This window comes from Pelodiscus sinensis, chromosome 11, assembly GCF_052426305.1.
Source record: "Pelodiscus sinensis isolate ZL-2025 chromosome 11, ASM5242630v1, whole genome shotgun sequence".
Lineage (NCBI taxonomy): Eukaryota > Metazoa > Chordata > Testudines > Trionychidae > Pelodiscus > Pelodiscus sinensis.
The window spans coordinates 25,285,993-25,312,659 of NC_143062.1; the positions used below are offsets into that span (position 1 = coordinate 25,285,993).

At 43.5% G+C, this 26,667-nt stretch overlaps 1 protein-coding gene across 1 annotated transcript; it reads right to left on the reverse strand.

Annotated features, from left to right (window-relative positions):
• Positions 1 to 26,397, reverse strand: ARF4 (ARF GTPase 4). The gene is made up of 6 exons (XM_006130902.3): positions 26,059 to 26,397; positions 9,542 to 9,622; positions 9,004 to 9,113; positions 2,523 to 2,594; positions 1,796 to 1,921; positions 1 to 944 (listed from the first exon to the last, which is right to left on the reverse strand). Exons 1-6 carry the CDS (start codon positions 26,123 to 26,125, stop codon positions 858 to 860), a joined length of 543 nt encoding a protein of 180 aa, XP_006130964.1. The 5' UTR covers positions 26,126 to 26,397; the 3' UTR covers positions 1 to 857.
• Between the last annotated feature and the right edge of the window lie 270 nt (positions 26,398 to 26,667).

A 26,667-nucleotide genomic window follows, 5' to 3' on the forward strand; every position in this document is an offset into this window, starting at 1 on the left:
TACATTTTATCATTTTATTAGGAATAATTCCAAGTGGGTTATGAAGAAACTAATCCATGGAGTTTGATGATTTTTCCAAAATTTCTTTTTATGAAGATATGTTCACCAATAAACAGTAAAACTTCAGCAGAACTATTATACACTGGGCAAAAACATTCAGGCTGATACCAAAAAGCAACATGCAACATAAAAAGATACAAAGGAAGACAATCTGCTGAATATTAAAAAACACCTCAAGATGAGTTCTTTGCAACCAGCACAGTACTATGCGATCCATCAAATCCAATTCACACAAAGGCAAGTTGGGCTGATGAAACCCAAGGTTAATAAAATGTTCCTCAGTGCAGTAGATTTGAATAGTGTTTTAGAGCATTTATTTTGGCTGGAAGAAGTCTTTTGGCAAGGGAGAGAAATAAATATATATGGAATGCTACATTTTTAAGTCAGCAGACTGTCTGAGGAATGAAATAATAAGGTATCAGTAAACTAAAGTAGCAGGGAAAATCTTTAAAAATATTACTTAATTTATTGGGATTCAAAAAGTTTTCAAAACAGATTTTAAAGGTGTCACAATAACTATATCCAGGCATTTAAACATGACAAGGGAAGAAAAATCAGAAGATACACTTTTTTCCAAGTTAAGGAGTTTGTTTTTTAAATCCAAGTACATTGCTACTTCTGCAACATATAGCTTGGTAAACAATAATTGGCAACAAAATAAGTTGAAACGCTGTAATATCCTGCCCAAACCAGTTCCAGATACTGTTTAATAACCAAGATGCAAACTAATTTTGTTGTAACAAGCCTAGACCACTTATATCAAACATGTCCCTGGTGAGAAAGTCATCCAGTTTGAGTTAGCGTTTTGAGAGCTCATTTGACAGCCAGTCAAGTCCCTCATACAGGCCAGTTCCTTGCGTAGCACAGGTCGCTTGGACATACCACTGTTAGGAAGGAACAAAAATATAAAATAAAGTGAACACAAACTTTAAGTTACTAATTTCCTACATACTACAAGAGTATAATTATAGTACAATTTCATGTAGTTTGATTCCAACTAGTATGTTTTCAAAACTTATTTCCCACCAAAGCCTAACACTAACAGAAGATACTTACAAGAAAAATCTTTGAATTTCAGTTAGCAATTGGGTTCTGAGAATTCTCCTGCTGTGTCTGCCACCCAAATACTGAGACATTATATTGGTGCACAACAAAGTGAAATTGAAAATAAAGCATAATATAAAGAATTGCTGTAAATTAAAATACTTGGTTTTGATCAGGTTCTATTAAGATCATACACAAGGAATTTATTGCATGATTTAATGCATCTTTTAAAAAAGTTTATAATGACAAAACCACAGCTGTCAACATGAAGAGGTAAAGTAAGAATTACATAACAGTGATCTCAAGTCCCCTAACAAGTTGTGTAGATAAAGCCTCCTTTATCCTGTTGGGCATTTTTATTATAGGTTTCTCCCTAAAAAAATTCTTGGACACAAAATTGTTTTCAGTCTTTCTTCAAAAGAACATATGGAAGAAGAAAGGAAACACACAGTTAAAACGTGGCTCAGGATATTTCCAAAAAAAGTCTCTACTCTTTTATAGTAAAGTACAAACATTTAATGAAGCCTTTTATTATGTTCTTGATCATAGTTTGTGTGTTTTATATGCCACTTTTGTAGAAATAACACTTTGTAAATGTTAAAATGCATTAAGTTCTTGAGCTTTCATCTCTGCCACATGTAAAGGGAGAATACATTTACTGACAAAAATGGACTAAAGCTTTAGTACTTACAGTTCTGTTACGCAGAGACTGAAGACCTAGTTTATCTGTCATTTCACTGATTGCCATGGCATTTGGCAAGTCCTGCTTGTTCGCAAAAAGAAGCAGCACTGCATCTCGAAGCTCATCTTCCTGAAGCTAACAGAATAAGAAACCGTGCTAATTAATTTTTCCATTTAATTACTATAACAAGTAGCTAAAGATACTCAATTAAGAAATAAAGAGCAAAGGCGCTCTAAGTTTTTCCATTCTCACTTCCCAAACCACACTGGAGAAGCTTCTGATTGAGATTACCACATATCCATGGTACAAATTAGGGATGTTAAAAATAGTGTATTAGGGTAACCATGTAACCCCTGAAAAATCAACCGTTACTCCTGGATAGGAGCCTTTTCTGCAGCAGTGAAGCCCCCAAGAGTGGAGCCAGCAGCCCTTACCCTTCTAGCTCCTGGGGAAGGAGGCTTCGCTGAGTGTAACAAACACCTTTTACGTTTGGATTTTACATCACAAAGGGAATTGGACGAAATCATTAGTATTTTTTGATCTAATGTCCAATCATATTCTAACTAATTTTAGTTAAATAGTGAAATTATATAAAAGGTCTACAGCACACATTAAGACTTTCTGAAAGTGTAAAGGTCTTGAAATTTCAGCAAGACTGGCATTTAACTATGTGCAGAAAAACTGACTTGGTAAAATAAATACATGTCAAATCTGTACCAAAGATATTTATATTTACCATTTTTTGCAGTTCTTCTGCTGCTTCCTGAATTCTCTCTCTGTCATTGCTATCTACCACAAAAATGAGACCCTGCAAAAAGTTAAGCAGCTTTGATAAGTCACAATGAACCTTACATATGCAATGGAGTACTAAGAAAAGGGGACATGAATTACTGGGAAGGAGTACAACTGTGGATTCTTTCCCCTCTAAGAAATGCAAATTTGAAAAATCAGAAGTCTTTTAATTAACATATAAGAGAATGTTCATGATGAACATGAGGTAGACATTTTTCAGACAGCTAGACATGATATGAACATACACTGTGAAAATTAAGTTAGGCTACTTAAAGGTTTAAACAACAACAACAACAACAAAAAACCACATACAAACAAGACTGATTCCCAGATTGTAGTCTACATATCATTAATTTCAGGTAAAGATAACAGGTCAAATTGTGATAGTTTTCCTTATTTTCAGATGTTCTACTACATCAAAAACAACTAGAGATGCATTAGGTAAAAGTCCTTCATACTATAAAGCTGACAGTTTAACATTTTAATTACAATTGAGTTTTTAGAAATGTGTTCCATCAAGTGTTCCTAACATTTTTTACACACACACAGACTATCAAAGAAAATTTTTCCTGCAGGACAATGGAAGTGACATCATGTGTCACTCTGTGTCCTGCAGGAACAGTTTTTGTCCTGTCACCCCTCCACCCTCAGCCACCTTCCCGCTCCCACCTCCCTGGCTGCTGGAGGAGGGGACCTGTCCAGGGCAAGTGGCCCCGGGCCAACGAAGCGGCTGTTCCAGGGCCGGGCTGATGCAGCGCACTATAGCACAGAGGCAGCATGGGGCCTACTACCCATTCTCCCTATTTGCTCCCACTGGATGCAGCCCACAGCCTGGGCAGCTGCTTCCAGGAATGGCTACCACAAAGCCTTGAGGTTCCCTCCTCTCCCCCTTTCTCTGCAGGAAGCTGTCACTGGCACACTACTCTTGCAGGAGGGCAGGGCTCAAGGCTGGAGTACTGGCAGCCAGAGGCAGTGTCTCTTTGCTGAGTCCCGGAGCAGCGGGCTGCAAGCACGGAAAGGAGCTACTGTCACTAACCCCATCAGCACTGGCTCAGCCCCAGCCCTACTCCATCAACCGGCCACTGCCAGCTGTGTACACTGGAACCTGACAAACTGCTGTGGGGGGGAGGGAGGGAGAGGAAGCCTCCAGTCTCACTGCACAGGAAAGAAGCGCTCCGCCTCCTGGGCTGGGGTAACAGCAATGTGCAAGCACACAGTCTTGAGCCTTTCCCTGTGCTCCCACTGGCCAAATTCTGCCTAATAGGAGCAGCAGGAGGTGCTAAGACAAGTGCCCCTTATTCCCTTATGCCCAGACCTGTACCTCCAGCCCCTCTGGCAGCCGCCAAGTGGAGGGTGGTTGCCAGTTTAGAAACAGCTGATGGGGGCACCAGTGGCGCAATTGACATAGGCGTGGGAGTCAGGACTGGGGTGTACCCCAGCCCCCTTAGCCATTGCACAGAGCTGGCTGAAGCGCTGGCAGTTAACACATGGCACAGCTTCCAGTGTTTTCAAAACGGCTGCTCCAGGGTGCCAGCAGCTGAACCTGTGCGGCAGAGCAAGGGAGGGAGAAGGGGCCCTGGTTAGCATCGTCAAAGCCCAGCCCTCCTTAGTGGGCGGGAGGGGAAGGGGGAGGAGGAGAAAAAGAGAACCAGAGTTGCCTACTCCAGGCCCCCCCGACAGGGGAGTTGGCGAGTGCAGTGAGCAGGGGGCACAGCCCCCTAGTTTCTCTTAAAAAAAAGTTTATTCCATACTGCCTTCCAGTCTTTAAATCCCCTTCATAACGTCTGACATTTCAGCCTACCCTCCCCTGAAGAAACAGAATTTTCTCCTTTTGGAGGTCCCTGGTAACAGTTCTGTAATATGTCTGAAAATGTCACTAGCATAACATTGTTGATCCTCACTTGATATGCTGTCACTAGACTACTGTCTCACTCCCTTGTCTAGTCACATTCCACCACATACTCCTATTTGTACATGGCCCCATCATCATGCCTGTGCTGCTGCAGAGAGAAGTTTCCTGGCAACAATCCTGCAAAAAGCAGAGCAACAAGCATGAATCTCCTCTACTGCTAGAGTATATAGAAATGTGATAAACCACTTATCTTTATACTAACCACCCAAAAAAAGCATATTATAATCTCCTCCAGCAATGCTAGAAGCAGCAAAGTGAATTTGAGATGGCCCAACCAGCATCAGCTCTTGATTAATAGTATTACAGTAACATTTCAGAAATTTTATTAGCAAAGGGTGTCCAACATGCACGTGAATTTATTTTTAAATTTTTTTTAATATTGAGAAAAATCTATATATCTTGTCAGTCTTCAAAGTGTTAGAAGAAAGAAATACCTACAAGGAAGTTAGGCAAAACTCTTTACTTGAAGTCCCATTTCAGTCACAGGAGGTTAGCAGATAAAGCATCACATGTAATGAGACTAGGAAGTCCATCACATTACTCATGTTACCAGAGGGGTCATTGAGCTATGTTGGCAGGTCCTTATGGGAATCTTGTCTGGCCCCCTAAGATTACATTAATCGACGTCTCCACCAGGAGCGTTTGCTGTTACAGGTTGTACTTTCCTGGTCCAGCTCCCTTGGGATCTGACTGGTCCCAGATAAGGGAATTTTCCAGACCGGGGAGGTGATTCCAGCCCAACCCCACCGGCTTCCTGGCTCCCCCCACAGCCCAGCTGAGCCACATGCTAGCTCATGCCCCTCTCTCCCCCCATCACAGCTGAGCCACGCATGGGATTCCATAACCCAGCTAAGCCACATGCTGGCTCCTAGGATACGTCTAGACTACATGCCTCTATCGCCAGAGGCATGGGGTATGTCTACACTACAAAGTTAGTTCGAACTAACGGACGTTAGTTCGAACTAACTTTCATAGGCGCTAGACTAGCGCTCCGTTAGTTCGAACTTAATTCCAACTAACGGAGCGCTTAGTTCAAACTAGGTAAACCTCATTTTACGAGGATTAAGCCTAGTTCGAACTAGCTAGTTTGAATTAAGGGCTGTGTAGACCCTTAATTCCAACTAGTGGGAGGCTAGCCCTCCCCAGGTTTCCCTGGTGGCCACTCTGGGCACAACCAGGAAAACTCTTCTCCTCTCCCCCAGCCCCGGGTCCTTAAAGGGGTAGACTCTGGCCAGACGGCACTGGAGTCAGACAGCCCTGCCAGCAGTCTCTGCCCCTGAGCCAGTGTCCCCATCATGAGCCAGGTAGCCAGTGGCAGTGAGCCGTCCCCTGCCCAGTCCCCGAGCACCCAGGGGCCAGCCAGGGGCCGTAGACGGCGCGCGGCCTCCTGGTCTAGTGCGGAGGTCATGGACCTCATTGAGATTTGGGGGCAGGCCCCCAAACTCGAAGACCTCCGCATTAGGAGGAGGAACGCGGCCATTTACGGCCGCATAGCAGCCGTCATGGCCCGCAAGGGACACAGGCGTTCGCAAGAGCAGGTGCGGAATAAGTTGAAGCAGCTGCTGCAGGGGTACGCCAGGGCCACAAGGGGCAGCGCCGCTGCAGGGGCTGCCACCTGCCCCTACTTGGCTGCCCTCCACCAAGTCTTGGGGGGCAGGGCGGTCCGTGCCAGCCCGGGGGACAGCGAGCTGGGACCAGAGGGCCCTGACCTCCTGACCTGGGCGCACTGGAGGGGCCACCGCCAGCTGTTCCAGCAGGGTCGTCCAGGGAGACCGTACCGGGTAAGTAGTTTGAATTAAGTAGTTCGGGGGGGGGGGGGGGGGAAGAGACCAGAGACCGCGCACGTGGGCCATGCCTTCCACGGATCACGCAGACACCTGTGCACGTGCGAGCACGTGCCATGCCACCCTAGGGCAGGTGGCTCCAGCTGCGTCACACCCAGGGGCCATTGCCCAATAGGCACATACTTGTGCAAAGAGACGTGACATGCTCCCAACCCCGGGGCAGGACCCAGGAGGATGCTTTCCCTTCACATGTCCCCTCTACACGGAGGCAGGGGACATCTCCCCCTCCCACTCACCGCCCCGGCCACACTATACATGGCACAGGGACATGGGTGCGGTCTTGGGGCAGCTCCCAGTCCCGGGGAGAGCCAGACATCCTGACCATGGCCTCTGTACAAGCACAGCGGCTGTGACGGTGCAGGACATGGTCACCCTCACGTTGCGGGGTAGGGGAGGGGGCTGGGCATCATCCTCTGCGTCCCCAGGGAGAACTGACCCCTTCTCTTCTTTCTCTACAGCTGCACCAGCTGCTCGTGCAGGGCGCACCACCCCGCCCGGGACATGCTCCCGCACCCGCGGCCTGCTCCGGACCGCCAGCACGGAGCAGAAGTACCGGGACCAGCACCTGGGGGCCCTGCGAGCCGTGCACCACACACTGCAGGCCTGGATGCGGGAAGACCTGCAGGTCCGCCACGAGCTGCTGGCTGAGCTCCGAGGGCTGAGCAGCAACCTGCAGCTCCTGCTGCAGAGCATGGTGCCCCGTGCTGGTCCTGTGCCTGCTGCCCCCCCTCCCACTCCTGCCTCCCCTCCCACCTCTTCCTCCTCAACCCCCACAACCTCTTCCTCAATGACCACACCCCCCACCTCAACCTCCGCACCCTCCACCCCATCCCCCTGGGGACACCGAGGCCCCCTCCCTCACCGTGCTGGGAGGCGGTTGGCCCGGCGAGACCCCACCCCTGATCTTTCAGTTTCCCCACCCCCTCCTTTCCCTTGCTTCCCCCTTTCAGCTCCCTCCTCCCAGTTTTCCCTTCCCCTCTCCCACCCTCTCTCTTCTCCTCTCCCACCTCCTTTTCCCAGTTTCCCTGAGTTTTGTTCAATAAATAGAGTTTCTAGTTTTGTCCACACGTTATCTTTATTTTGTACATCAGGAAGGGGGGCTAGGGAGGGGTAAGTGGAAGGAAGTGAGGGAGGAATGGGGTACGAGCCCCCGATGGGGAGGACTGGGCTGGCTCTGCGGGCTTCTGGGGGTGGAAGCTCTCCTGCAGCCCCCCCAATTACCCCCTCTCCCCAGATGGCAGCCTGCAGCAAGTGCAGCCGGGCTGATGGCCGAGTGGTGTGATGTGCCCAGTGTGGGTACTCCGGGCACTCCAAGCCAGGACTGGTTTGCAAGCGGGGCACCCCTGAGAACTGTCTGTCCGGGGTTGGGGTCGGGTCCCTTTAAGCGCAGCCCTCGGCTAGCCTGAGACAGCAGCTCCACGCTCTAAGTCCTCCTCTGATGCCCTGCCGGCACTGCTTCCGGCCATCCTTAAGCCCGGTTCAGGGTCCACTTAATGTGGACTTGCTAGTTTGAATTAGCAAAATGCTAATTCGAACTAGTTTTTAGTTCTAGACGCGTTCGTTGGAATTAACTAATTCGAACTACGTTAGTTCGAATTAATGTTGTAGTGTAGACATACCCATGTAGATTAGGCTACCAGACATAGGAAAATGAAGCGGCGATTTAAATAATCGCCGCTTCATTTAAATTTACATGGCTGCCGCTCTGAGCCCACAAACAGCTGATCAGCTGTTTGTAGGCTCAGCGCGGTAGTCTGGACGCGCGGGTGTCGACATCAAAGGTATTTGTCGACCACCCAGGTAAACCTCATTCCAGGATCAGCTGTTTGTCGGCTCAGCGCGGCAGCCATGTAAATTTAAATGAAGCGGCGATTATTTAAATCGCCGCTTCATTTTCCTATGTCTGGTAGCTAATCTAAATGCCTCTGGCGACAGAGGCATGTAGTCTAGACGTACCCCTAGTGCCCTCCTCCCCTCACAGCCCGAGCTGCCTTCTGATTCATGGTGCCTCCCTGCCCCCATAGCACAGCTGAGCCACACACTGGTTCCCTACCTGCTCCCCTCGCAGCCTAGATGCACTGCATGGCTCTGGCCCCCCTCAAAGCCCAACTGAGCTGCATGCAGGCTCCTGGCCCCCACTGCCCTACAGCGCACCAGGACTCTCTGATCCTAGAACATCTGTAACCATGCCATTTTAGAAGTGCAACCTGTATATGAATACTAGCATACTACATCAGCAAAGTGCACCTAACATGGATACGACTATACTGTCAAAATTGCTCTTGCACTGGCATAGTAAAACTACAATTCCAACTTCACCACTTTCCCCTATAGAAAGATACAATAATATTGGTAAAAGTATAATTCTGCTGGTATAATGGTACATACACTAGGGGAATTACATTCTTCACGTGCCTGAGGAATTACACTCTTCACATGCCTGACTGACAATGCTGATGGAAAAGTCTGTAGTGCAGACATAATGTAAGTCATGAAACCTTCCAGATAGAGAAGAAAAGCCACACTGAACAAAAACAAAAAGCCAAAGATCTTCAGAACTGCAACATATATACTGGGGACCAATTCAGATATGGAGATACTGTACACACAGCAGTATTCATTTTAATGTGCAACAATTTTTATTTTACTCGTAAAACTGGAACTCATACCTGTGTGTTTTGAAAATAATGCCTCCAAAGAGGTCTAATTTTATCTTGGCCGCCAACATCCCAAACTGTGAAACAAATGTTTTTGTATTCTACTGTTTCCACATTAAAACCTAAAAAAGAAAAAAAGTGGTTAAATACAGACATTATAGTAGCACCTTTTACACAGTCAATTTGTTAGCCATCCTCTTAAAAATAGTGACTTCACAAATTTCACTTTCTAATGGAAGCTGAATAAGCTGGCTTCTATATTGACACACACAGCCTTCCCCCCCCCCCCACAATTTCTTCATTAGTCTAGTAAAAAAAATTCCACGAAATAATAATTTCTCTAAGAGTCCAACTCCATAGTAATTTCTATTCTGTGAAACATCCATCTCCTGCTACTCCATAAACTACCTCCCGAAACACAGATCCTACAATGAATATCATTTAAATTTTTTATACCTCAGGACAATTAAGGATTTAAAGAACACAATTCTGCAGTTCAATTACACTTAACATTAGTAATTAGACGAGAAGCAATCATTAGTTTTCTTACCAATAGTGGGAATTGTGGTGACAATTTCGCCTAGCTTCAATTTATACAGAATAGTTGTCTTACCAGCAGCATCCAAACCAACTAAAAAAAAAAACCACACAGTTTAAAGTTAGTTTTATAGAATTAATTAAATCATGCTCTTTACAAATATTCTACTGAAAACACCAGGGTGGGTATTCACTTTTCAGTGAGCAACTGGTCAAGTTCCTAGTTTTTTTTAAAGGCAAAATTTTATTTATTAAATATGTTCCGTCATTCTTTGCCTATCACTTAAGGCAAAACCCAATCAACTAAGAATTCTAATTCTACACCTGAGTTCCATTCTCCACTTACATGATCAGAAAGCTATGTAACTTTTTCCTTTAGGCACCATGTAAAGGAATCTTAGGGGTTGGTTTGTTTTTAAACATTGCAGTTCACATGTAAAGGTTCTGCTCCAATGTGTTTTCGTGTATTTGACATGCCTTGCAGTATTTTCTATGCAGCAGACAGACGTTCTCTCCTCCACTTATTCAAACACTGGACTGGAAGCTACTCTTTCTTCTCAAATGCAGACCTTTTGGGTGCGTCTAGACTGGCAAGATTTTGTGCAAAAGCAGCTGCTTTTGTGCAAAAACTTGCCAGGTGTCTACACTGACCGCTTGAATTTGCGCAAGAGCATTGACTTGGTAATGTACAAAAATCAGTGCTTCTTGCGCAAATACTTCCACGCTCCCACTCGGGAAAAAGAATACTTGCACAAGAGGGCCAGTGTAGACAGGGAAGAACTGTTTTGTGCAAAAAAGCCCCGATGGCTAAAATGGCGATCGGGGCTTTCTTGCGCAAAACCACATCTAGACTGGCCACGGATGCTTTTGCGCAAAAGCACTTTTTGCGCAAAAGCATCCGTGCCAATCTAGACGCACTTTTGCAGAAATACTTTTAATGGAAAAACTTTTCCGTTAAAAGTATTTCCGCAAAATCATGCCAATCTAAACGCAGCCTTTCTGTTATTGAATCCTGTATTACCTTCAGATCTGGCTATTTCAGCATGCCCTACCTGAAACTACTCTTGATCACTTGTGGAAAAAGTAAATAAGGAAAAGTTATTTACTTGTTCACATAATATAAGAATTAGGGGTAACCAAATGAAATGAATAGGTAGCAGGTTTAAAACAAACAAAAGGAAGTTTTTCTTGATGTAGCGCAGTGTCAACTTGTGGAACTCCTTGCCAGAGGATGTTGTGAAGACTAGAACTTTAACAGGGTTCAAAAAAAAAAAAAAAAAAAAAGAATTAGATACATTTATGGTGATTAGGTCCATCAATGGATATTAGTCAGGATGGGTAGGAATGGTGCCCTTAGCCTCTGTCTGAAAATGGATGACAGGAGAGGGATCACATGATGATTAACCTGTTGTGTTCACTCCCTCTGGGGCATCTGGCATTGGCCACTGTTGGTAGACAGGATACTGGGTTAGACGGACTTTTGGTCTGACCCAGTATGGCCATTTTTATGTTCTTATGTTCAATTCAAAGTTTCAGCTAACATGAAATGCAACAACTTACTTAAAGCCAGTTTACAATACCTCAGTACATCAGTTTAGCTGCACCAATTCAACTGTGCGTCTGGTAAAAATGTGTTATGCCAACAGGAGTATGCTCTCCCATCAGCATAATTACTACGGATGTTAGATACTGTGTGATTCAAGAATCGTGTAACTGCATCAAATTTTAATGGTTAAAAGACTATTGGATAGTCCCTGGCGCGAGGCTAGCTTCCAGTGAGCTTCCGATGCCACTCCCAAGGAGTGCCCTGCCACCTTGTGCTGCCTCTGATACAGCAGCCAGTCTGCAGAGGGCCTGAGTTCCCTGCAGAGAGAGGCTGTGCCAGCATGCCATGGAGCAGCCTCCCTGCAGAAGCAGCAGCGTGGGTGGGGTGAGGACGCGGAGCCAGTGCTTGTTGAGAGCTGGCTTTTAAGATAAATCTAGGCTCATTGGTTAATCATGTAGTTGACTATATCTTGACATCCGTAATAATTACTCAACCTCAATGGAGAGACAGAAGCTGTCAGTTGGAGAATCTCTCCTGCTTACTAACGTAGCATTGTTCTATGTCAATATAACTTAGGGTACGTCTAGACTACATGCCTCTGTCGCCAGAGGCCTGTAGATTAGGCTACCAGACATAGGAAAATGAAGCGGCGATTTAAATAATGGCCGCTTCATTTAAATTTACATGGCTGCCGCGCTGAGCCGACAAACAGCTGATCAGCTGTTTGTCGGCTCAGCGCGATAGTCTGGACGCGCGGGTGTCGACATCAAAGGTATTTGTCTACCACCCAGGTAAACCTCATCCCAGGAGGCTTACCTGGGTGGTCGACAAATACCTTTGATGTCGACACCCGCGCGTCCAGACTATCGCGCTGAGCCGACAAACAGCTGATCAGCTGTTTGTGGGCTCAGCGCGGCAGCCATGTAAATTTAAATGAAGCGGCCATTATTTAAATCACCGCTTCATTTTCCTATGTCTGGTAGCCTAATCTACAGGCCTCTGGCGACAGAGGCATGTAGTCTAGACGTACCCTTAGATTGCTCAGGAGTGGTGTTAAATCACCACTTTGAATGATCCAAATTACATCAAATTAAGGGGAGTACAGACTTAGTGACACCCCATATATAGAGCATGCAACACCTGTGCTCCACAGACTTCACTGAACAATTTGCTTTCTTGAACAATGCAAACTGTTTTTGACATAAAAGCCCTATGTGGTTTATATTTTGACTACCCTAAATACATCTCTTCATCCGCTTTTCTAATCTACTGGGCTGTTTCTGTTAACAGTCTCTGACTCTGAACTCTGCAGGAGGATGCTCTGGAATTTGTTTCCTTGGTGCTCCAACAAAACCCTAGTTTGTTTACCTTCCAGACAGATTGTGGTATGAGATGAAAGGTTTTTTTTTTGTTTGTTTCCCCTTTGAGTAGACTATCTTAAAAAATATATGTATAAATATAAATAAATGTAAGTTGGCATATACTCAGAACTTTAAGAGGAGCAACTTTTAAAGTAAATATTTGGTAGCCTATCATGATGTTTTCAAATACCAACAGCTGAGTGAATTAATATGTATTTTGAGAAGTACTAGAGCTGAGACTGTCCCAGAAAACCAATTCAACAAACAACCGCACACGTTCATGAATTAATAATTTCATTTAAAAAGAATGAGTGTTCTACAAGTACAATTAAAGTCAGGGCTTTCGAGCGGAGCCTGGAGCTGCAGGTTTTTGCCTGGAGCTGGAGCAGAGCCCGAGCACAGAAAATCTTGACAGCTCCAGGTTTTTTTTTTTTCCCCTTCATTTTCAATCCAAAATGAATGATATTTTAGCAAGAAAGTCCTAACGGTGACAAAAAATTTCAGATTGTACAACAATTGATATTAACATCTACTTTACCACTTTATGTAATGTGTCACAGTTATTCTCACTTAGGCCAAAATCAAGATTTAATGTACAGATACAAAATTACAAAGTTTTTTTGGGATATGTTTTATTAAAGAATCAGCTAATTATCAGACATCCGGCAACACTGCAGACTGGTCCCACCCTTGTGCCAAGGTTAGGAGAGTACGTACTCGCATAGATTAGTTAGATAGTTAGATTAATATGTGTTATTTTCAACCTTGTAACATGTAGCCTCATTACTTCCCAACTATTAATGTTGTAGAACAACAGTGATAGCACATACTAACACTACGGCACATACCAAATGTCATTGATATATCTATATTAAAGCGTTTGAGATATTAATTAAAAACTTGGAAAATATTTCGAATATTTTTACCGCAAAATTTCTTAAGAAAAGCTTGCAATTTATAAATAAAAGTTTGTATTATGTACATTAAAAATACTTCTTCATTAAAACTGCAAGAATCATGTTAAAATATTAAAATATACTTGAATAATAATTTTAAGAAAATGTGATGATTTTTGTCCAGAAAATCCAAAATAAATTTGAAGTACCTTAAGTGGTTAAGATATCACAAGCAGGTACATTATAAAAAAAATGTAATACTTTTGTTCATTGCTTTTCGAATATTATAACAAGAAACATTTGGATGCAGTAGCAGCACAAGAAGATTTGGCTATGGCTTCAACAACAACAAAATCAAATCTGCCCCCCATGATTGACAGCCGATTTACGGAAAAGGATGAAGAGATGTATTTAGGGTAGTCTTTACTTTTGAATTTGAAAAGCCCAAATTTGGGCTTTTGAGAAAAGCAGAGAAGAAATCGGCAACGTGCAAGATGGAAAATGAAGTGAATGGCGAACTCAAACCATGTCGCTTCAAGACAAGTGAAGCAAGTGCCGTGAAAAGTTTCAACCTTTGGCGGCATGTAAAACGTAACCATCCTGAAAACTATGCAGTTCTGGTTACAAAAAAGGACCAGGAAGAGGGGGCAAAACAGAAAGCTGCTGCAGCTAAACAACGTTCATTTGGCTCTTTGAAAACGCCCAGAGAAAAGATTTTTTGCGGAGCTTCATCTGAAAAGAAACTCAAAATTGAGCAAACAAAACTTGACTCATATTTGAAGTCCTCAAAGGTTATAATCAATATAGATGCAAATAATTTCCGTGAAGGGCTGATGGAAATGGTTTGCTTGAGTTCAACACTGCTCACTACCTTCCAGCTAAAGAACAAATTATTCTAAAAAATTGCAGGTGAAATGGATTGGCAGCTTGGCCTTTCAACAGGGCATGATGACATTCATCATTTAGTTGTCAGCACAGCTGAGTCTGGTAGCGAAGAGTTCAAGAAAGCTTTGGAGCAAAAACTGTGCTACCTGAAAATGGATGCAGCAACTTGTGTAAACAGAAGTTTCCTTGCAATCAATGCTCGGTACTATGAAGACGGAAAAGATAAAGCGGTGGTAAAAACCTTGGACATAATCGACACTGAAGGGTGTCACAATTCTTCCTATGTGAAGTCAAGTAAAAGTATTTTAGAAAAATTTGGGATCAGTGAAATGCAAGTGCTGAGCATCTGTGTTGACAATGCAGCAAACATGACGTGTGCCGTCAAAAATTTCAGCGAGGACAATGAAACCATTTCTACCTCTTAGAACAGGGATGTGGACAGAACTGAAGCTATTTTGCCTGATGAAGGAACGAAAGGAATGGATAAAATTGAACTCAACATAGATGCTGCTGTGCAATGGGTTAATGACCCTAGCCTCATACTTCCAACATGGCTTCATGAGGACAACTCAAAAGTCCAACTGATGAGGTGTGGTATTCATACTCTTCAGTTGGCAATCTGGGATGGACTGAACAAAGAGCATGCGAAGAAATTTCTGGCATAATTCGACAAGTCGTTTTCAAACTACGAACCCCAAGTATTTGACGTGTTCTTGATCTACTTGGGGTAAATCAATCATTGGATACTGTGACTCGCTGGGGTTCAACATTTGTGATGATTGATCGGCTTCTCATTTTTCAATCTTACAGTGAACAAGTGGCTGCTGCTGGAACAAGAGAACTCACGTTAACAAAAGCTGAATGGGACGAAGTGAAGAACCTGCCAGACCTCTTGGCAAAGCCAAACCAAACAAGCCTGTATCTTCAAGCTGTCCATGTAACCCTGTGAGTTTTAATGAAGGAATGGCGAAAACTGTCAAAATTTTTGCAAGAAAGTGGTGGATAAATTGCAAAAGAAATTCTATCCTCCATGCAGTAACGCGAAGAGAAGCTTTTTGACAATATTCATTTCCTTGCTGGAGTTTATGTTGACCCGTGGTATCGGATTCTTCTTACCTCAAGGGAAATATTAAAGGCAAAGGAAGGGTTCTTTGATATTGCTCAATGACTCGAAAAACAAAATCTATTGCTACATTTGAACTCGGCAAAAGAGGTTGAAGAAAATGAAACAAAAGGAGTCATCAACAATCGAATTTGCGGTTTCGGAAAGTTCACATTCTTCAACTTCATCTCTACTCTGAACTTGTTTGAGCATCCATCCCTGACATGTCTTCAACCATCACAGGGAAATTGAGATAATTCAAGCACCAATTCTTCAGAAGATGATGACTTTGAAAAGGAATTGGATGAACAAGACGACGCTGGCGAGTTTCTGCGATTCATAATTGTAATGAAGCATTATTCAAGAGAAACTTTCGGGAAGATTGTGAGGCGATCGAGTCTAAAAGTTAAGTCTGTTTCTGAGGTGATTCACAGCTACTCACACCACATTCAGGCTGCCTATAGAATTGCTTCGAGCATGCCACAACTCAAGCTAGTGTAGAGCGACTGTTTTCGGCTTTAATGTTAATTTTAAATGATCTGCGGCAGGCTATGAAAGATGACTTGATTGCTGCAATAATTTTTTACAGATTGAATTATGAATGATTCTAGTTTGTATCATTGTTGATATTTAAATGGTTTTAAAACTCTGAATAAAAATGTTTTTCAAAGTTACAGTATGCACTTTTTTATTTGGTTAAAAATTAATTTGAGTCAGAGCGTGGAATTGGAGCAGTCACTATTGGTGCTGAAGCGTAGCAATTCAAAAATTTGATTGCTCCAAATCCCTGATTAAAATATCATTTGAGAAGCTCAAATCTTTCAAGCAAAACGTTAGTAACCCTTTCCTTAAAAAAAACCCCGAGACCTAAAAACCCAGCACCCAACACCCATTTATTACTACTGCACATTAAGTAATCCTTTCTTGTATTAACTTATACCCATACTCTAATACTGTAGCATATTTTTAACTAATGTCTTATTGCTGTTTTTGTTGCTGTCCTGCACTCCATATTAGAGTTTGACAAGCTGCATGCACAGTGCAAAATATGACAGCTTTCTTCATGTTGCAATACAACGTAATTTGAAATTACTCAACCACTTATTCAGAGTGAAACTAGATCCTTGAAAAACCTCTTCCTTCTCAAAGCATACTAAACGCTTAATTACAGTACATTTTATCTTTGCAAAACCTTCCTATTTATGTCCTACAGCATTTAACATTTATGAATATTAATATTATACAAACTATAATTTGTGAAGAAAATATTTAAGAAAATCAATTGCTTTCATTAATCTTGGGAACTGTAGAGCCAAAAGCCCATGTATTATATTTTTTTCCAGACTTCTTTAGGTACAAGAAAATCCTCAAAATTCTATTTTAAGAGTTCTCTACAAGAATTTTTGTAAATTCTAAATGCTTGCCCTTCAGAACACCAATATTTCATCCCCACTCACTCTTCCAGATGATTACCTACAATAGTAGGTGGTACTGTGAACCTACAAAGTTTAAAACTGCTCATACCTTTTCAGCATTTTTCCTACACCAGTGAAATCATGTAGAATATTCAGAGAAGGGGGGAAATCTATAAGAAGCAACTGTACCACCTGTGCTGAAATAACGACTTCAACAACCCAAGGTATCACTGTCTAAGAATGACTTCTCAGAGTATGCCTATATTGCAGATAAACACTCACATTGGACATAGGTCTGCTGACTGGGCTCAGTGGTCTTAGGCTGCAAGGCAAAAAAAGTTAGACTTCCACCCTCAATCTAGAGCCTGGAGTCTGGGACCCTACTCCCTCACAGGGTCCCACACCCTAGGCTTCAGCCCAAGGCCAGGCATCTACATTGCAACTTTATAGCCCCATACCTGAGCCTCACCCACCACAGCCAGCTGATCCAGACTAAACAGGTCTTTAAATTGCAGATGGTCAGACCTCAGCCATTTTACCAGGCATTTCCAAATGGAAAATAAGATGCCTAGATCTTTAGAGAAGTCACATACAAAACATAGGCATAACCCTTAACTCTCTCTAGAAGCCTCAATGTGACAAAAAAAATGGACCTTACTCCATAAAAATTAAGAATGTTTTGAACTTGTACTCTTCCCTGCAGATATATTTGAATACAGGCAGTCCCCGGGTTACATACAAGATAGGGACTGTAGGTTTGTTCTTAAGTTGAATCTGTATGTAAGTCGGAACTGGCGTCCAGATTCAGCCACTGCTGAAACTGACTGCCAGTTCTGACTTACATACAGATTCAACTTAAGAACCCCAAGCTTCCCCAAGTCTGCTGCTGCTGAAACTGATGAGCGCTGATTCCAGGAAGCCTGGGGCAGAGCAACTCTGCCTCGGGCTTCCTGTAGTCAGCGATGGTCAGTTTCAGCAGCGGCTGACTTGGGGACGCCTAGGGCAGAGCAGCTGGGGTGCTGCTGGGTTGCTCCAGTAGCACCCCTCAGCGCTACTGGACCAACCCAGCAGCACCCCAGCTGCTCTGCCCCAGGCGTCCTGATTCAGCCACTGCTGAAACTGACCAGCAGCGGCTGAATCAGGACCTGGGGCAGAGCAGCTGGGGTGCTGCCAGGTTGGTCCAGTAGTGCCCAGAGCGGGTGCTGCAGGACCAATCCGCAGCGCCCCAGCTGCTCTGCTCCAGGGTCCAAAACAAAAGCCTGTTCTGCAGTGGGGGGGGGGGGCACACTATCCGCGCCCCCCCCCCCCCAGCAGACCAGGGACACGGGGAGCAGAGCAGCAATGGCGTGCCGCGCCTCTGAGGCTTTGCTCTGGCAAAGTCTCAGAAGCGCGGGACCCCCCCCCCCCCACGGCTTCGGCTTCAGTCCCGGTGCCTGTGGTCTGCTGGGGACGGTCCCCAGCAGACCACAGGCACCCGGTCTCAAGCGGCAGCAGCGGGCGGGTTCCCGCGCTTCTGAGACTTTGCTCTGGCAAAGCCTCAGAAGCTCGGGAACCCGCCCGGTGCCCCTGGTCTGCTGGAGACAGTCTCCAGCAGACCAGGGGCACCGGAGCAGCTTACAAACGGGGCTCTCTCGCCACGGGGCTCTCGCGCCCCGGAGCTCGCAGGTAGCAATCCGCTACCTCGACCTCCGGGGCGAGAAAGCCCCGTTCGTAAGTGCGGATCCAACATAAGTCGGATCCGCGTAAGTCGGGGACTGCCTGTACCTAAAAAACTGTAATATGAGTTAAAGGAAATAGTTCAGTGTTTGACAACCTTGAAAACAAACATCAAGCTAAACTCAGCGGCACAAGAAATAATACATTTCTTCAAACCCATACCCAGAGATATGATTAAGGGATAACATCCACTCATTAAAAAAAGTTCTAGCCCTCACAATAGTAGGAAAAACCCCTTAAAAATACAACCCACTCATATCCTAAACACAAAACACAAAAGGCAAATCAATCAAATCCTACATTTTTCAAAATCTCATGATTTAAAGACAAGACTATTCTTTTGTGGGTACACACTATGCAAGTTCTTGGAATTGGCAATACTAGAATGCCAAGAAAATCTTTTGTGAGAGAGTGAGTGTGAAATGAACTATGGCCAACACACTAGAATATAGTACCAAAAACAGGACTTACCTGCAAGTTTTTGAACAAAACTTGACTAGAAATGTTTCTCAAAACTTGTATGGTGAATATGTAAGCATTTATATGAATGAAGAAGAAATCAAAATGTGACAGCAAAATAGTTTCTCAGTTCAATTATCAAACAATTAATGGGTAGCAGGTTTAAAACGAATAAAAGAAAGTTCCTCTTCACACAGCGCGTAGTCAACCTGTGGAACTCCTCATCAGAGGAGGCTGTGAAGGCTAGGACTGTAACATGGTTTAAAGAGAAGCTAGATAATTTCATGGAGGTTAGGTCCATAAAAGGCTATTAACCAGGGGACAGGAACGGTGTCCCTGGTCTCTGTTTGTCAGAGGCTAGAGATGGATGGCACGAGACAAATCGCTTGACCATTGTCTTCGGTCCACCCCCTCTGGGGCACCTGGTGCTGGCCACTGTCAGCAAACAGGCTACTGGGCTAGACGGAACTTTGATCTGACCCAGTATGACAGTTCTTATGTAACTAAAAATTTAAGTTTGCGTTATTGGCAGCCAATCCCGGTCTTTAAACTTTCTTATTCCAAGCTGCAAATTATCCCCCTTTCAGATTTTTTAACAAATTTTAAAATGTCATATCACATAATTTGAATGAGTTACTAGATAAAATATATAGTATGTGTTATTCTTTTAACTAAAAATGGTAGTTTACAATTTTTTTTTACAAGTGCCTCAATATTCAGCTTTCTAACACCCTATGCAGGCTCACCATTTACAATTGTTCTTATTCACCTGAAAGTCTCAAATGTATTTACCAGCACATTTGATTTACAGGATTATTAATTTGAAGTATATCTTTTTAAACTTCTCTTCTATCAAATAGGTAACTCAATTGTCAAAATAGGTGATTATTAAGAATTTCAATTAACAAACCTTCTAAGTTTACATGAAACAACCTCTGATATTCCCCAACACAAATTCATAAATCAGAAACAAATAACCAAAATATAAAAATTGGAGAGAAAAGATTCTGGAAACTTTTAGCTCTTTCTTCCCCCTTGGCTGCTGTCTGTTGCAAACACTGAGCAAGACTACAAAGTAAGGATGTGAAAGTGTAACCATGTACACCATTAACTGATGAGCTTGGGCTTGTCAGTTACCTTTTGAGGTTACATGCAGGCTCCTGGTACATGGGAGGAGCCGGTTTCATGTGTACACCAGCTCCCAGGAAGCCACCTGCCCCATTGCACTACTGCCTCAGAAGCAGCAGCATGGGTGGGGGGGGGTAGGCAAGAGCTTCCCCTCCCCCCCATGTAACCACTAAAATTTTCAGCAGATACATGTTTGATAGAACACATTTTAGCATCCCTAGTACCAAAGGCAGTACAAGAGTGTTGATAGTTGTTTAGGAAGTCCTGAGAACTGTTCAGGTAGCAATTAAGGGTCACATGGTAAGTACAAACTTGCCCTTGCACCTATTTGATCTTTGCAATACCTACTTCACCCATTTAAAGAACCCCGCTCCCCCCCTCCGGCCTTCCACTCTACTTATAGTCTCTTCCAATCACTTATAAGTTCAAGCCCAGTGCTCTTGTCCCAGGAACTCCACTCTGCTAGTCATCTTTACATCGCCATAGTACCTGCATAAGTTGCTAGCACCATGCTTAATTACTGTATAGCTCATCATAGTTGCATGCATGATAAGCAACTTCTCTGAACTGCAATAATTACACAGAGGGCTTCCAACTGTTAGGCGAGAATGTTACATTTTCCTCTACTTTCTAAAGGTTTCTCTGAAGATATTTTTCGTACTTTAAAAATGCCTCCAGAAAAAGCAAATTTCATAAACTGAGCCTATATCTATCTGCACTCAGTTCTGTCTACAGACTCAAGTGGATTCATTGCAACAGTCAAATTCCACTGCCTAAAGCTAAGCGCTCTCCAGTAAGCTTTTATCGCTGAATTGTATTTTACTACATTCTACTATTTTCTGTATTAAAAAGAGATAATTTTGCCCTGTGCAAAATTATTTTTAAATCTAGCCTAAGTCACTTAGACATGGCATACCTATGGTCTAAATACAAAACTTTACACAAGTAACCATAGAAATGAAGGGATTGATTTTCAGATGGAATATATTCATGAAACACACACTGGAGGCAGTCAGACTGAAAATTAAGAAGTGGGGTACATGTTCCAAATGTCTGAATGTTATTCATATTCATAGATTAAAATAAATTCAAATTTATTCTTATTTTAGCATTCAGATGAACAAGTTCTACCTTGCAATTTCCTCATCATGTTATACAGGAGCTGTTACAAACAGTGTAATTATTTGAGTAGGTTTGTTAATATGGCTATTTATAGCTTGTGGATCTTATTTTTAGTAAGTTACTATTCAACTACACAGGTGAGATTCCCCAAAAGGAATTACCCTTTTGATTGAAATAGCCGAAGTTAATATCAATCACTTGAGCAGCTTAATATCTGAAAAGGTAATAAGCCTCTTAGAAGACATATGTTTTAGCAGTCTATTGTCTCAAGAGTTGAGACAGCCCCAACAGGTTATGAATATAGTGCCATGATATTATTATGATTCTGCAAGGTTTGAAGAAAACAAGGTTATTCAGTAATGTATTAATATACCCATGGATTACTGTATTAAACATAGCACTGGGAACAAAAAATATCTCATCTCTAACCCCTGCTCTGCCCAGTTTAACCATGTTAAAATATTTAACCCAATATCTCAGCTGTCTCTTCTCTTTCCATCTCTATCCGTAAAATAGAGTTGGAATTGCGCTTTCCCTCCTAACACATGAGAATGTAAATAGTTGGTCAACCCTTTAAAATATAGTGATATATAAAAAACACACAAAGTATTATTTGTCTATGGGATAATTGTGATTTTTTAAGAAGCCTTGTAAATCCTCTTGGAAATAATGCACTATTATCCTCCTAATCATAATCATGTGTTTAGTTTGAGACTGCCATTAGGAGAATAATATATATTTTTTAAAAAGCAGTGTTCTCTGCTTACATCATAAAATTTAGTAAGCTTGTGAAATATTTGATGGAGTGAAAAGTATTAAAGAATTCATATCCACTCAAATACAAAACATGTAGTAGGACTCTGAAATAACTCTGTAAAGACAGTGCTTTACAAATAGTTGTCAACATAAAAGAAGGTTGCTTATAGTATTTGTCTTTATTATGGTGTTTGAAGTAAATTCCATACATACCAACACCAAACAAACATTTATTTTCTAAAACAAATTAAATGTTTGAAAAGTTCATTTCACTTAGATAGAGAAAATGTCTCATGTCCATGGATATATCTCTACCTGCAGAAGAAGCTTTAACACACGATTGGCAATTAAAAATCTTATCCTCCTACCATATTGTCCAGGCCACATGCCAAAAACTGAACCAAAAAAATCACTTCTTAGGTAGAAACTAATTTAGCTTTTTTAAATTTAGACTGAACAGATACAAAGAAAATGCCAATGGGGTTCCAATTATAATTTAGATTAGAAACCTGCTTACATACATCTCCTTCCTTCCATGCTATTTACTACAAATACAACTATGTCTAAGGACCCTGTTGAAACATTCTGTAGTATAGAAGCATCTAACTGGATTTCATAACCTATCTAGGCTGCATAATGAAAATATGTAGTAACCAGGCCTCTGGTATTCCCCCCACTTTATTTGCAATGTAGTCACTCTTACAAAAAAGGTAATTTGATTTTGTCCAAACAACTACTAGAAGAAATGACTCCGTCTGTATCTGCATTAGAGCTGAACAAAATACTAGGGATAAAACGTATGAATCTCTTAACTATTATGATCTCAAACACCATTTGTTCTTTATTTTCATTATTCTGCAACAGTAAAAGCAACAGTGCTACCAGTATCAATATCTGTCTTACAACCATCTTTTTCCAAGGTTTTATACCTAGTCATTTAGAGTTGTATATGAAAAGTCAGCTTGACATGCTAGTAGTTCTCAAGATTTTTATTGTATATTTTACCATGGTATTGTTTATAGAAAGGCAAAAATTACATTAAATTACACAGTGATCTCAGGTTTAAATTCTTATTTGAATTAAAATGTCATAACAAATTAACACTGCAAAAAAGCTGCTAGACAAGTATTGGTGAAACTTCAACTGGTGCATAGTAGCTTTCACAGCACACTGACTACTGAGTATGAATACAGAATCATTTCAGAGTAGAGGGAGATTTATGCAGTCAGTAAGTTTGCTATACATAACACATATATACTATTCCTATTACCTCATTTCTCATGCATACCCAAACATTTTTAGGGTCCAATTGATATTTTAACACTTAGGAATGGATACCATTTTCTGTTCTTTAGCCAAAAGACATTAGACGTGGTGCAAAGACAATGAACTGACCCATGGTAAAAGAAGCACTCTGTATATTTTATATATCTCTCAACACCACTCTCTCCTGCTAATTAAGGACCAAGTGATTAAAAACAAAACAAGTAGTCTTGTAGCACATTAGAGACTAACAAAAAAAATATAAGCTTTTGTGGAAAAACCCACTTCCTCAGATGAGTGCATGATGAGAAGTTTTGCCCACAAAAGCTGATGATACTATCTATATCTATGAGAGAGAGAGAGAGAGAACATATTACATAATATATTATATTATATATACTGTTAAGTCTCTAAGGTGCTACAAAATTATTTGTTTTTTTTTAAAGTTACAAACTAACACAGCTCCCCTTCGGAACTAACTAAAGGTCACTGAAAAAGGCCCATTTGCTTAGCTGAACAATTGGAGGAAAAGGAGTATATAAAGTTAGGAATGGGAGGAAAGGAGACACAACACAACATGCACTTACCACCTTTTCAGCTCCCAAAACTCTTGGTCTACACTAGGACCATATTCTGAAATAGACCCCCAAACTTTGAATTTATAAGCCGTGCATGCACCAAGCCCATGATTTCAAAATAACAGGCTGGGGAATTTTAACTCTGTAATCCTGCTTTTCACAAGGAATAAAGCTAATTCCAAAATAGTAATTTCAAAATAATGGAAGTGTGGATGCTCTGGTGCTGCTGATTTAAACCTATTGGCCTCCAGGATTCTGCCTGAGGCTCCCTAGAGTGCTTCCTGGGGTCCTAAGTCTGAGGTAGCACATTCACATTATTGGAGCCTGCCTTAGAATAATTGTAATGCTTTCCTGTACTGAGGAGTGGAGTTCTTAAGTCAAATTTAGTAATTTTGAAATAGTTTTCTAGACATAGCCTCAGGGTTGACAACTTTCCAGCAGCAGAAAACCCTGCACCGTTCCCTGTCTGCTCTTCTCTGAGCCCCCAACCACTGCTCACTCCATCCCCCCCCTCCCTCTGTCACTCACTGGAGTGTGGGAGGGAGTGAGGGTTCAGGGGTAGGGCCAGGATGCAGAAAGGAGCTCTGGAGTGGGGCAGACTCCAACTGTGGATACCAGCTGTGGTGTAGGGGCAAGAATGAGGGGTCCAGGATAGAGCAGGAGGCTCTGGGCTGGAGAAGGTTGGAATGCAGACAACAGTATGCACTTTGTGAGGGAGTTTCAGTGTGGGAGGTGGCTGGGGCAAAGGGTGCGGGAGGTCAGGGTGCAAGCTCTGGGAGGGTTTCACTGCGGTAAGGAGCACAGGGCTGGGCTGTGGGAGTTTAGGTGTGGGAGGGGATTCAGGGCTAGGGCAGGGCTGCAGGAAGGCATTTGGAGTGTGCTAGCTCTGGGTGGCATTTATCTCTGGAGGCTCCCAGAAGCAAACAGCATTTCTCTCTGGCTTCTAGGCAGAGGCACTGCCAGGTCACTCAGCAGGTTGCCTCATCTACAGGCACCACCCCCTCAGCTCCCAGCCAATGGGAACTGTGGAGTCAGTGCTGGGGACAGGGGCAGCACAGAATTCCCAGATCACCCCTCTACCTAGGGTCTGCCAGGACATGCCAGCTACTTCTAGGAGTTGCGTAGAGCCAGGGCAAGCACAGAGCCTACTTAGCCTCACTGCTCTGCCAACTGGAGCCATCAGAATCCCTTTTTGACTGAGCATTCTGGTTGAAAACCAGATACTTTGCAATCTTAAGTCTCATTGATGCAGTTACAGTAAGTGAGAAGTGACTAATTTAAATTGTTACACAGTACATTTGAGAAGAGCCACAATGTAACTGGTCAGACATCAGCCTAATAAAACTGGTTGGAGACAAAAAGTTGTATTTTTATAATCCTATATACCAGACACATTAGAATGTGTGATTAGAGGCAACATCTCTCAGAACAAGGTGAACAAAGATGGATAAAGTGCTGAAAATTTATGCAGGCTGTTTAGCAGCTAAATTCTGACACTTAGTATTCCACTAACACACTTGATGGTCACATCCTGTTCAAAACAGCCACATAGCTTAAACTGGAATAGATAAATGTGATACTTAAATATATGGAAAAGAATTGGATTTTTAGTGAGGGAAGGTCCTCTCAATTCAAGTTTTCTGGATTTGCATGCACTGGAACAGACGAGACAGTCCTCAAATAGCAAATCCTTTAAAAAAAAAGTCAGCAGGTCTGACATGTACCTATTACTGTTTAATTTTTTTTTTTACAGTCTGCCATTGTTTTATAGCGTGTGCATGTATACACATATGTAGTGCTAAATAACCCCCCTGCAAGCCTCAGAGAAGGGTGGGAGTAATGTTTAGGGCATTTTCTAAGAAATGGTTTAAAAAAACCTCCTACCAACAGGGGTGGAATAAAGAAAATGAAGAAGAGAGAACACTGCCCCTCCCCCGAGCTCATTCACTCGAGCTCGTCCCGTTTGCACTAGCCCCACTCCCCCGCAGGAAGGGGAGCGGGAGAAAGCCCGAGGTCGGGGGGAAGGAGGAGGAAGAGAACGGCATCACCACCCTGCAGCGGGGTAGGAGACCGGGCCCCGGCGGGAGGGTGCCCAGGCCTTAAGAACACAAACAGCCGCTTCCCCCAGCCCCGTCGTATCCCGCTCCCCACTGCGTCCTCAGCAGCCGCACGGACCAGCCCGCTCCCCGCAAGGGCCCCGCCGCGTCTGCACGACAGAGGCCGAGTAACGGCGAGAGCGGCCCGAGGGGCCGGGATGCCTCAGGCGACGGAAGGCAGGGCCGGGCGGGCCCGGGGTCTCTTACCCATGAGGATGCGCATCTGCTTCTTGCCGAAGAGGCGCGAGAAGAGCGAGGAGATGGTGAGGCCCATGGCGGCGCGGGCTGGGCGGCGGTGAGGGAGCGGCAGGAGCGTGTGCGGCAGCGGCCTGTGCCCCGGAACCGGCCTTTCCTTTCAGATCCCTCCGCGGGGTCCCGGCCCAGCAAGTGCTGGCGGCGGCTCCTGCTTCTGCTCTTGTGTCCGGAGGAGCCTCGCTCGCTCTCTGCCACGTCACGCTCGCTACCACGGCCGCCCCCAGCTCCAACGCGGACAAAATCACGTCACGCTCGCCACATCCTCACCGCAGCGCCACCCCACCCCCCACCTTGACCCGGACAAACCCTCCGGAGGGAGACTGACTACAGCTCCCAGCGTGCTTTGCGCCGGGGCCCCCTCGATGGCTTTCATGTCGTTGGTGTAGGGCATGATGGGAGATGCAGTCCCAGGTCTTTCAGTTCCCGACACCCTTAGCCACAGTAAAGCCTGGCATGCTGGGAACTATAGTCCCTCCCGAGCTGCACTGTGTGCTGGGAGCTGTAGTCTGTGTGGTCTAGGTCTCCCAACACACGGGCCCCTAGTTTCCTGCTTTCCCCGTC